At 39.4% G+C, this 12,693-nt stretch overlaps 1 protein-coding gene across 5 annotated transcripts in view; it reads right to left on the bottom strand.

The window, feature by feature from the left end:
- Window positions 1–1,171: 1,171 nt before the first annotated feature.
- pde1cb (phosphodiesterase 1C, calmodulin-dependent b) overlaps window positions 1,172–12,693 on the bottom strand; it is a 91,704-nt gene continuing 80,182 nt past the window's right edge. For all 5 annotated transcript variants that reach the window (XM_027291016.1, XM_027291017.1, XM_019272144.2 and 2 more), the window contains 3 exons: window positions 3,770–4,003; window positions 3,189–3,251; window positions 1,172–2,704 (listed from right to left, as the gene is read on the bottom strand). In XM_027291016.1, the coding sequence (XP_027146817.1) occupies window positions 2,685–2,704; window positions 3,189–3,251; window positions 3,770–4,003 (317 nt within the window). In that variant the 3' untranslated portion in view covers window positions 1,172–2,684. The remainder of the gene's footprint in view (window positions 2,705–3,188; window positions 3,252–3,769; window positions 4,004–12,693) is intronic.

Raw genomic sequence — 12,693 nt, 5'->3', positions numbered from 1 at the left:
CAAAACACCATGATTAGAAGTCTTTACATGTCATAAATACAGCTAAGTTTTGGATTATTGTTGGTATAAATTGTTGGTAAATATTCATACAGTAGGCTATCACAGTAGCAAGTGAAAGATAGAGCAAACTACAAGACTGTACATGTCCCTTGGTACAGAAAATATATTCTGCTTTACCAAGTATCAGGCAGGATATTTTAAGGACGGCATTTTGTTTTTGTTCTTTTTATAAATCTAATTTGATTGTTACATTTTTAAATTTACAGTTCTGAGCCACTCGAAATTTTTTTCTTGACTTCAGCGCTGGTGGATTTAAAACCTATCGAACAGACGCACAAGGAACGAACTAAAACCAGAGAGGAGAGACAAAAAGACAAAAGTTGTTACATAACGAAGACGTACTTTTCGACGATCCAGCCTCAGAGTCAAAAGAAGGAACAGTGAAACAAACAAACAAACAAACAAAAAAAGCTCTACAGCTGTAAAATAGATTTTTTTTCGAAATGAAAAAAAAAAAGCAAAATATACCATTAAAATATACCAATATAAATACTATACTACTGCTGACTTTACAGACTTGTCTAAAATAAAAGTCTTTTACTCTTTAGAGTGTAATATCATAGGAAGAGATCAACTGGTTTGTTTGACTGTACCTGGAGTGGCACAGATTCAAATGACATCACAAAAATTAGTTTTCCTGCAGGTGAAAGGTGTCAAATGGAAAGTACATATATATAGGCACACATTCAGCCAGCTGGCTTGCTAACCACCGACTGTTGTAGAAAGTAGCATGTGTAGCATACGTCACGTGATAAACTGCTTTATATCCCGGCATGATACTAAAGTTCCTGTTATAATATAAAAACGGGGGGAGGATGTATTAAAACAAAGAGGCTAAAAAAGAACTCCTACGGTTTCATATAAATATTCAGGTGTTAAATCATAATCCCTTTTTGAACCCCGTATATATGTGTTAGTATATGTGCCAGTATACACGTGTACAGTATACTGTATTCAGAATATGCCAAGACAAAGGTCTTCGCAGAGTATATTTAGGGGATTTTCATGCCAAAAAAAAAAAAAAACTAAAAACATAAAGAGAATAAATAAAAAGTGCACAATTTTAGGGGGAAACATATCCATCATTATGCAAATACTGCCAAAATGCTTCTTTTCTTCCAATTGCACATATTAAGTATATAGTAAAAGCTGAACCGAGCGTCGCAGAGGTTCAATATGTTACATATGCACAGTAAGCAATATTTGCATCTCCTATACACAACATTACAAGCCTTTAAAAACCTGGCAAACAACCAAGAAGCAGATACAGTTTGGACTCATAGCCTCGGATGCATCACAAAAGCATGATGGCTAATAGGTGTACGAGCACACTGTAAACACGTCGATTAAACATTACACCGGCAGCCTCGCAGGCGAAGCCGCTGTGACACAACTGTACTGCAAAATAAAATAACATACATATATAAGATTTTTTTCTCTAATTCGGCGACAATGTTGACTTTTTTTTCCTTTTCTTTTTTTTTTGCTACAGCTTAAATACATAGAAGAAGGCATCGAGAAGAAGTCTTTTGACATACAGTGTGAGGATATTAGACACATCTAGTGCGCGATTCGTGGATGACGAATGCAAACCGAAGAAAAACAAAACAAAGAGATTTTCTATGTTACAAAAAACTTGAATGCATTTGTATGTGTGTGATATGTCTGCAATGCAAAAGTTGCATTCTAATCATTGGACATTTTTTCACCAGAATATCTTACATTATAACCGTTGGTTGATTGTGGAATCAGGGTTTCTACTGTACTCCTTCTCAGATCCACACATATACAAACTTTCAATATATACAGTAAAGAAGACAACAACACACAGAGAGAGAGAGAGAACAAAACAGCTGCAAGGAGCACAATAAGAAGTTAATGTCAGAGGAAAGCACTAAGAAAATAAACATGTTAATGGGGAAAAAGAATGAGACACAACTGGTGGTAAAACAGTTTTTTTGTTGTAGCTTCAGCAAACATAAGAGACCATTAACAAGAGGAAAGTTTCCTACATGGAGTGGATTTGTTTTTTCGGAGTATTTGCTAGTAAAATAGTAGAGCTATAGACCCCTGTGTACTGTACAAACATACTCTTATCCTGTACAAACTGTAGTGTATAGTCCCTCTTAATGTACATCTAATATGTATTATTCTGTAAAGACCAAAAAAGAAAAGTCGCTGTGAAACAGACTAGCAGAAAACACAGCAGTGAGATGTGGGACTAATGTCCGCAGCTGAGTTAAACATACGACTTAGAGCAAAGTAAAAGATTGGCAACTAAAAGAAAAGAAACTTTTTCCAGTGTCGTTCTTCCAAATAGCTCCTCCTCATCCATCTTACGGTCATTCATCTCCTTCGTCTTCTTTATCAGTAAGCAGGGAGGAAGGAATAACGCACATGGGTAGAGCCGCAAGCTCCTGCATACAAGAGCCTGGGAGTATAAACATGGCAAAAAGTTAAAGCAGTTGATTATGGAGACAAAAAAAAGGAAGTGTTGGTGTCAGTTTCTTGGTGTCCTGTAGAGGGCGACACAGTCCAGCTAAAAGGCCTTCCCTCTGGCGTGAGTCTGAGTTCTCGGGTTCGGGTCGACGGCAGCGCAGCAAAGATGAAAATAGACAGCTGGTTTACTCCATCTCTACCTCTGCTTTGGCGAAACACAACAGGAATATTAATAATTTAGATGAGACAAACTGATCACCTATTGTTGGGAAATCTGTGTGTAGGACGACAAATTCATTAGAATTTCTGTTTAATCTTTAAATCAAGAAACAAAAAGCAGGAGAACTGTCTGACTTTGAATCACAATGTACACACAGCAACAGTTCAGATCTCCAATTCAAGTAGAAATACAGTGAATTCTTCCTAAAGCAGATGTTATTCCTCCATATGCGAAAGGTTAAATCAAAATAAATGATCATAATACTGGTTTAAACTTTATCTCAAGGTTGTGAAATACACTCACTTGCTAGTTTATTCGGTACAAACAAGTGTACAACCATATACAACTTCATGTTATACAACTATAACCTTCATAAAGTAAAGTATAACTAGTCTGCTCTACCAAATAAACTGTGTAGATACTTGGTTTGTTTTTAGTTAGTGGTCGTGGGCTGCAGGAACAAACTCACCATCCACTCCTTTGTTCTTGTTGTCTTCGCCCTCTGGAGATTCAGCTCCTTCAGACAACTCTCCTGAAAAGTCACATAAGTTTTTTTGTTTGTTTTAATCACACTGATGCATGTACATTAAGTGGTAGCAAATATGCATTCAATCCAAACAACATAAGACAATATTAAATCCACAACAAACACCCACGCTTTGCGAAAACTTCAAACTTCAACTTCAACCTGCCGGTGAGTCAGTCTCATCTCACAAACTCTAAAAAAGTTGGAGGGACGCAGATGAATACAGAATCCAATGATTTACAAATCCTCTCCAAAACAAATAGACTTTATGTTTTTGGAAATATTCACTCATTTTGAATTTGACACATTCTGTTTTTGAAAGTGAATGGACACTTAAGGTTGTGAGATGACACAAATCCAAACTGTTTCACTGATTGATCTCATGGAAAGCATTGAGACAGGACTATAAAAGCATTGGCTGTAGCTTAAATGTTCACTTAGGTGTGGAGAATTACTTCTCATGTCAACATAAATTGCCGTATGTCACGTCCATGCTGTGGGATCACACAGTTGGAGGCATGTACCGTTCTGCAGTGGAGGACTCTTGTGTGTGGCGCTCCCGGGCTGTGCTCCCTGTTCTGTGTCCCCTGTGTTACCATCTGGTGGTCTGCTGACCTCTGCTGACTCGGACGCCTCCCCCTCCAGTTTGTCCTCATTTGGTTCAGGCTGTTCTGATTCTGTTTGGACCTCCTGGGGCTCCATGGACTCTTCCTGCTGGGCTTGCTCCTCCGCTTCCCTTTTAGCTCTCTCCTCCGCCTCTGATTTCACATGGAGCGTGGAGGCAGGTTAGCATATGAGACAGAGTTCTCACTTAAAGCCAGTGAAAGTTGATTTCTGAAACCTCTCTATGGCTATTAATTTAAAAGTTAACTCAGTTAACTGAGTTTTTGGCCACTTGGGAGCAGAACTGCAAACATATTGGTCACATCTTAAATTGACATGGTCAACATTTAGTTACAGAATAACACTATCGAACATTTGGAGTCGTGTTTCTACAAATCTAAGCCCAATATTCATCCTTTTTAGCTCTGTTTAGGTCTTCACCAACTCCACGGGGAAATATTTGGCTCTTCAGCTGCAAAATGCTCAACTGTGTTCACCAGCTAGTTGCCAACTGTGTCTGTCTGCTGTGCGGTGCTCAGCAGTTAGTGTACAGGAGATGTTTTTTTTTTGCAGAAAATGACACTGCTGAGAGCGGCGAGAGCAGAGATGGGAAGTAACGAAGTACAAATACTTCGTTACTGTACTTAAGTAGAATTTTCGGGTATCTATACTTCAATATTTATTTCTGTGCCAACTTTTGACTTTTACTTCTTACATTTTAGCATAAGTATCCATACTTTCTACTCCCTACATTTTCAAATCTCTTGCGTTTAGATGGTGATTATTAATAAACAGTGAAATTTCACCATCAGCATCAGTAAAACGCGCCATGCAGACAACGTGATTGATTGGATTATGCTTAGAAACGTATGTAAACACACACTGATAAGACAACCCTATTGGTGCAATTGTCCTCACGTGCACAAGACGATGAACATAAATAGCCTAAAATTAGGCGGGCAACTCATTGCAAGAAAATTGTTTGTGATAGTGGCACCAGGTCAGCGAAATGTGTGCGAAAGCCCACAAGAGCGTTGTTGAAAGAGATTACTCGGGTAATGTAGTAGAGTCAAGTGAAGAAGACCAGCAACGCATCCCCAATCCTTGGCCATACTGTACCTCCGTGAGATGTTTGCATACCAATAAAGTTTTTGAACACCATGCACATTGAGTTCGCAACCCCTCATTCTTGTACAGCAGTTTTATTTTTTGAATGTGTTTAGGAAAGATTGGCCAATGTAGCTTTTTGTATTGATTTCAGTTCATTTTTCTTTGCCTGGACAGACTGTAGGTCCTGTAAGCTTTTCCCTAAAACGGTGGTTTTGACCTCCACAAGGTTACTGGTACTTTATACTTTTATACTTTAAGTATGTTTTAGAGCCTGTACTTTTCACTTTAACTTGGGTAAAAAAGTAAAGAATGTGTGTACTTTTGACACCTCTGGGCGAGAGTGAACGAAAACAGTAAATCTGCGGGCTTAAAAACCAAAAATAGGAGCTCAAAGATGCTAAAACGCTCCATAGAGCTGAAGGGAATTGTTATAAAAAGTCTTGTTATGATAGCATTGTCAACATGACAGAGAAATTAGTTATTAGATTAAAATACACATACATAATTAAGTCTAAAAATATGTTAATCTAATGATTAATAGAAAAATCCCACTGGCTGCTGTTAGCCTTTTTATTTGGTAATAAACTTTTATAGTGAATCACACATTTATAACACCAAGTCTGCTGTTATCAATGTCAATAATTCATTAATATATATGAAACCATCAACTCTCCAATTGTTAATAATAATATAAATGATCATTTATAAACTAGAGTGCTGTATAAAAAGATAAAAATAAGTAAACAAATCTATTAGCCACAGCTTATAAACACCTTAAAGTGGATTAAATAAATATTTAAATAAAGACTGATGCTCACTGTGTATCTCACAAAATCCCACACTAATACAGTCACACACATGGCGGTCAAAATCCTTTCCTGAGTAAGCTAAACGCATTACGGGTTTACAAGCTATTTTTTTCTGGTTCTGGCGGATCTCATGGTCTCTGCTTTTACCAGAGCATTAACGTCCCAGAGTCCACAAATCATTTCAATTTTACTGCTTATGTCCTTGTATGGTGTAAGGATTTACTGTACCTTTACCAGCGGCGCTTTCCACCTCTCCCTGTTTCTGATAAACCTACTCTCGTTCCACAACGCCTTGAAGTTCTTCATGCCCGTCAGCAAAGAGCTTTGTCCCGACGAGCTGCTTTCAGAGCCCATGCTCTTCACACTGCCTCTTGGCCTCCCTGAGGTAATACTGTTCAGACTGCAACAGAAAAACAAGAGGGGGAAAGGGTTAAAGGAAATGTGAACAGGTCTGAGCATACTGAGATATGCTAACATGAAGACAATGCTACTGTTATGTTGAGCAGGTATGAGTTTACTAGTCACTGTTAGACACTTAGGTATTTGGACATAAACCAAGATGAAGAGACCACTAGATGAAAAATAAAGGTGCACTCCACCTATATTAAACAGTACTCATTAAGACTCTAACTCTGTGTGAAAAAGTTAAATAGGCCTTTACAAGTTTGACAAATAATATCCTCAGGGTTACCTGAGCTGGCCTTGAGGCTAACAGAGATCTCGCTTCAAAAGTTTAAAAGTCGGTATTTAAGAATCGATGAGGTCTGATGAGAGGTAATCTCTGTAAACAGATATCAGCGAATTGACGCAGGATCAAGATATGCCATCAGAACTGCTCTGGTTTATGTTTTGAGCCAGAGTAGATTTGACCAGTCATGTCTGAGTGGGCTTCAGTTGCATCGGTGCGTTGGTCGAAATGCAATCTTGTAACCCATCGGCTCTTATCTTCAACAACCCCTCTTCTCTTTGGCTTTAACACCATGTAGATGGTTGATTTATGTGTATACATGCATTTTGTTATTTACGTATTTATCTTGTCTGATTTTATTTATCTATCTAGTGCCTTTTATTATTTTATTTTTATTGTTTTTTATCTTTCTATTATCTACTTGATGTTTGTTGTTTTTCTAACTGTTTTTAATGTGTTCTATCGTACTGTGCAGCACTTTGGAAACCCTGTGTTTGCTAAAATCGTGCTATATAAATAAAGTGGATTGGATTGGTTCACAAGCAAATATCTGTTTTTCATACAGTCTCACATTTAAAGTTGCTAATCTGACTGCAGAGGAAGTCTTGGCCCGGATATCTGTTTTCTGGATACTAACTGGCCACATTGGAAGCCCACAAACATTGCTGTCTCCTCCAGAGTCTAAATCATCGTCAGATAGTCACCAAGACTGAATGAAAGATGCATACAAGGGACTAAAAGTAAGAAATATCGCCCTCTGCTGCTTCAGTCTGACTGTTCTGTCTCTTGGGAGTCCTCCAACTTTATGGAGATGCAACATTACATTTCTGGAGTACTCAGTTTCAGTCTGGACCAAACCAACAGATCAACACGAATATCCCTGCTGCTAGCTTGGCAAAAAAAAAAAAGTGTTCACATCAGATGCACACTAAAAGAAGAATATAGGTAGACAAGGAGATAATCAGCTGCAGACAGACATAGCTACAGATGAAAGCAGCTATAAATGCTGTGAAGAACCAGTTCAAGGAATCGTATAAGCACCCAGGTGTGTACATAGACAAGGATACGCACAAGAGGCACACACATGTGAGATTTCCACTTGGTTAGCTTCGACTGGAGGCCCACGAGTGATGCTAATGACTGCTGTTGAGGAGAACGGGGAGGCTGATATTGATGTGCAGGTGCAACGGAAGAGGCAGTGGCAGACTCCCCGAGTGGCTGCTTTATTTTTTCCAATAAGCTAACAGTAAGAGAGACAAGTTTAAGCAATAAACAGTCAAATCATCTTTCTCAGGATAGTTTAAATATTAGTAATGCAGCAGCCAGTGGAGTGTACTTTATTTGTTTGGGTTTCAAAGCCTTGATAAATCTGATTTAGAACGCTGCTGTAGAAAAGTACTGGGACAATTAATTAAGCCAGTGAAGAGAAAATCACTTCCTTTTGTGTCTTGAGAGGCTATTGTGCATGCCGATTCAGCACTGAGTCCCATCTTGACAGGGACAGAGAAGGAACTCGAATAGCATCTCTAAAAATCAATTTCAAGGTTCGTGGCTCTGCCTGAGGAAAGGTGGAGACATTTCCCAGCGCAGGAAATGGATTACTCATGGAAGACTCATCTGCTGTTTTCAATACGTCCATTAATATGCGTTTATTGCAGAGGAGCTGCGAGAGTTTAGTCACGTCAGAGAGGTGTGAGAGTGAAGGATAGAAAACACTAACTTTTCCGAGCCTTGGTTAAACTTTATACTTCGATTTACTACAGTCACCCACTTCATCTGCTCAGTCTTAACAATCCAAACCATGCTGCCCACCTCGAGCGTCAAAGCCGGCAAAACCTGAATGGGAGGCCTCGTCGATGAGCGGTGTGACGATACGCTCCATCATGTCCGTCAACACAGTGAAGGTGGGCACCACGATGAAGTCTATGAAACCTGAAGACAAAGATGTCAGAATATAATCTCAGTTTATCCATATTCATATTCTTGGTTTAAGTTCAACAATCACTGTAATGCTATAATTTATGAAATTAAGAAAAATTAAACCACAGGTATGATAGAAAATGATCAATCTGAGATACAAAACAATTTTAGTGTTAACACCATCAGCCAAAGATTAATATTACCTTCAATCTTCGGTCCTGGTCCTCTCACATTTCAAATCCTGTTTTTGTTCACATCACTTTAAAGTTTCAGATAGACTGACTTACTAAATCTGTACACAGTGTCTGTCTGGCTAAAACCACGAGGAAGAAGCTGATGAAAACACTCAGTTGCCTATAATTATTATTACTGTTCGCTCACAGCTATTAATGGAAATGAGAAGTCCATCTTAAACAACACCATATGCCTGTATGCACAATTACACTGTTTTGGCTGCTGTAATGGTCTTCTTTCCACACTGGCTGCAAAGGGGTTCCTTTAATGCTGTTTTAATGGACAATCCTCGTTCTGTGCAAAAAAAAAATGCACCTAAATGTGGCCATGTGAGGTGTTAAGGGGATAAAATCCATCCTTCAAGATTACAAGTAACATCTGAGAGCTTTATAGACTTGTTGCCCTGGATTTGGCCTTTCAGGCACTAGCTTTCGTGGTGGAAGTTATTTGGACTTTACACAACCATGAAAACATCCTGCCTCCTTCTCTGCGTGTTTTTTAATGTTCATATTTCATAGTTCTACTTAAAAGACTGTATATACTTCACCCTCAATTGAAGATAAGACATTAAATCTATATAAACAGAAGTAGGACACCTTAAGCTCACAAAATCCCTTTATTTCACAGATAAATACGGGAGCAGAGCTTGCACTCACACCAACACATGCCATCATACAGGTGGTGTATGGTAAGGATGGAGGAGCCACTCACCGATCTGGGACTGTGCACCATTGTGGACTCGGTCGCAGAGTGGAGAGAACGGCAGGCCGAGCTCTGCTTCTTGTCCCCCTGGAAATACAAAAGCTTACTCAGTCAAAATCATTCTTAGTCTTTTCGTTTCTCTTCATAAATGTGCCCCACACTCCAGACACACACACACCACTATACGTACAGTATGCACACACACTTCCATCAACGGGATTTGATTTTGTCTGGCCCACGCCTTGAATGCTTTTGGGCCACAAATGTGTTTTCATTTTCTCTCCTGATTTCACAACAGATGAGATGTGAAGTCGGGAGGCAATGTTCTTTGGAGAAGCTATTTATCGGCAATTCATATCCCGAGAGACAAAGGCCTGTGAAGGCTGCAACATAACAATAGCACTGAAAATGAGAACAATGTGGATTAAAAGTGAAGAGATGAAAGCAAGGTGGAACAGTTAAACGCTGACCTCTTGTTGACTTTACAAATGCACAATTTATATTTATGGCTAAAATGTTGTTGTTTTATCAAAGAGGTAAGTTTCTACATTTTGATCTGCCATGACACTTTGTCACAGCGTCATTTTAAAAATGACTGCAATTACACTTATGATATGACTGCATATCTTAGTGATATAGTGCTTAGGGGGTAGAGTTGAACCAGAGCACCAAAACAAACAATAATTCATTAATATCATTGTCAACAGAAGTGCAATCCTGAACACCAGCACCAAAGAAGTGGCACAAACAATAATAACTCGGCTTCAAATCGAGCATTTCATCTTTTGGCAATAAAAAAAATCCCGAAAAAGAGTTTCTCTACAGCTGGTCCAATAGAGCATTGATTTTCACTTTGCGTAACAAAGAACTTTCGATTTTGGCTGAGCACAACACGATTGAAAAGTCCTCAACGTGACACAGAAAATGTCCATGACAACTGGCCAAACTGAGGAGGATCACACGACACAATCTAAAGCTGAAGAACAGACACCAAATGATTTGTCTTGGCAACAACATAATAATGCTTCAGTTAGGTTTTCCATTGCAGGGCCGTAGATTGCTTCATTCTTTCTTAATGGTGTAAACAATGCCATATACTCAAATACTCAAAGGGATAATTAGATGGATTGATTTGCCATCATTAGCGTTCTTCTGTCTAAAACTCTGATTGAATAAATAGCATTATACTATGAACGATGTTTCTAAAAATGAGTCTAGCGTTACGTTTAGTCATTTAGCTGATGCCTTTATCCAAAGTGACTTACAAAAAAGCACAATCAAGGTACAGAGCAACAAGGACATGTTAGTGCAGCAAGAAGTACTACTCGCATAGAATCAAGTGTAGAGGGGGGTAGATTTTAGCATGTCCAGCTGTTGGTAGTGCTAGAAGAGGAGGAGGTTTTTGAATTTAGAGAGGACGCCCATGATCTGGTAGGAACTGGTAGGATGTTCCACCAAATGGGAAACAACAGACGAGAAAGGTTTGGATTGCCCTGAGTGTACAGTGGCAGAGCCAGGCATCCTACATTGGAGGAAGACAACAGTCGGAGGTTTAAAGTCATTCAAGTAAGTAGATGCAGAACTGGAGACTACTTTGTAGGCAAGCATTAGTGATAGATGAGTGAAAGATGGAGGACGAAATATTACATTTTCGGCATTAGTTATAATTATGTGTACCTTAATGAATCAAGTGTAATGCAGCTCTGTGTATGTGACCAGCTAAAAAGCATGTCATGTTTCTCTCTACATGTCCAACCCTTACATCTTCACTGGATCAGCCACTCGTGATTTACTCTGTGACCTGCAGGTACACCAACTCACCTGTCTGAAGAACTCCTCCAGTAGGGAGGTGGTCCAGCGGTGGTGGAGGTCCCAACTTTTGGCTGGATGGCTGATGTCGCTGTGTGCAGCAGCAAGGACAGAGCTTTGGGCTTGTCAAGGCTGGAAAAAAACAGCAAATAAACACATTTAAAAACCATCAGAATGGTTTTGGAAGCGGCAGCAAACAGCGACCAAGACCAAGATGAGATGAAGGATTGTAGCTAGAAACATCTGTATCTGGTCTAAGTCGAACCCTCATCAAAAAACACAGAACAGAACATTCCAGACAAATTGTCAACAAGGTTACTGAAAAATATCAAAGCGGGGAAAACAACAACATGTCTGGTATCCCTGAAGACAGGTAGAGTCAATCATTGAAAAAATGTGGCAAAGCTGCAAAACCGCCCCAAAAAAAAATCACTGTCTGGCAAGAGCACAATAAAACATTAGGAAGTCCGAGAGGGGAATACTTTTTATAGACACTGAAATATTCTCAGTGTGGTACCAGTACTGCAGAGTTTTTAGTTCCGCATATGTTAAAAATGTCTCCATGCTGGGCAGTGTAATATATCTTGGATTTGTCCTTGGAATTGTCCCAATTGCTGCACAGCTATGATTTACAATTGTTTAAAATTAAAATAGTTTAAAGAAGGCCCACTTGGCCTAACTCTGAATATGAAGTTGTGTGCAGCAGAAGAAAGCACCTAAAGAAAGACCAAATCCACAACGTGTTAGATACATTCAGAGAGGATCAGGCGCTGGTGGCAGGTCGTCGATTAACCAGTTATACGTGATGCCGGTGCACGCTCACTCTCATTCACTGTCTTGTGTCTCTCAACCAGTGCTTTCCTGTTGCCTCTCTCTCTCAAACCATTGAACACAAACCAAACTTCGTGTCACTCATTTTGCAGCAAAATTGCGAGCCAGAAACACATTAGGAAGCTGGGTAATGAAATAAACAAAGCCAGCACACAACAGGTAGAGCGGACACAGCGATGACGTCGGACAGCGGTTTTTGGCAGACACTCCTTTGGCCCCCCAACCTACCGCAGATCCATGCCTCCCACCGGACTGAAGCGGCAACACAACCTGTGTTTTCGCGCCAATGCACGGATCTGAATCAGACGTCGCGTCTCTCTCTTTTGAATTCTTCTCGTTGTGAAGGATTAAAATCGTCGATAAATTATTAATTATCGATATAAATATAGATATCCGATGAAGATATATTCGTTTTTCTCTCACCTAACAGGAGCTAGATAGTCATTTTAAGGGACGATTTTCAGTGGTGGCGTATTAATACACATTGGTGTGTTTCTTGTCAGCAGGTTGTGTGTATGTGATTAAACTCAAAATAAACACAGTGTTTGTGTTATGAGCAAAACATGTCAGCCGAGGACACAATCCGCGTGGCTCACTGATGTGTCTTAAAGCTTTCAGGAGGACAGGGACAAACATTGATTATTGTATAATTGTGTTTCAAGTTCATTGTTGGTTTTTGGTCCTTTTCCATGGGATGTTGTTTGACCAATAAGACATGCATTTAAGTGTTGTGGGTGTATTG

The sequence above is a fragment of the Larimichthys crocea genome, chromosome II (genome assembly GCF_000972845.2).
Source record: "Larimichthys crocea isolate SSNF chromosome II, L_crocea_2.0, whole genome shotgun sequence".
Classification (NCBI taxonomy): Eukaryota; Metazoa; Chordata; class Actinopteri; family Sciaenidae; genus Larimichthys; species Larimichthys crocea.
This window is presented reverse-complemented; position numbering and strand designations above follow the sequence as displayed.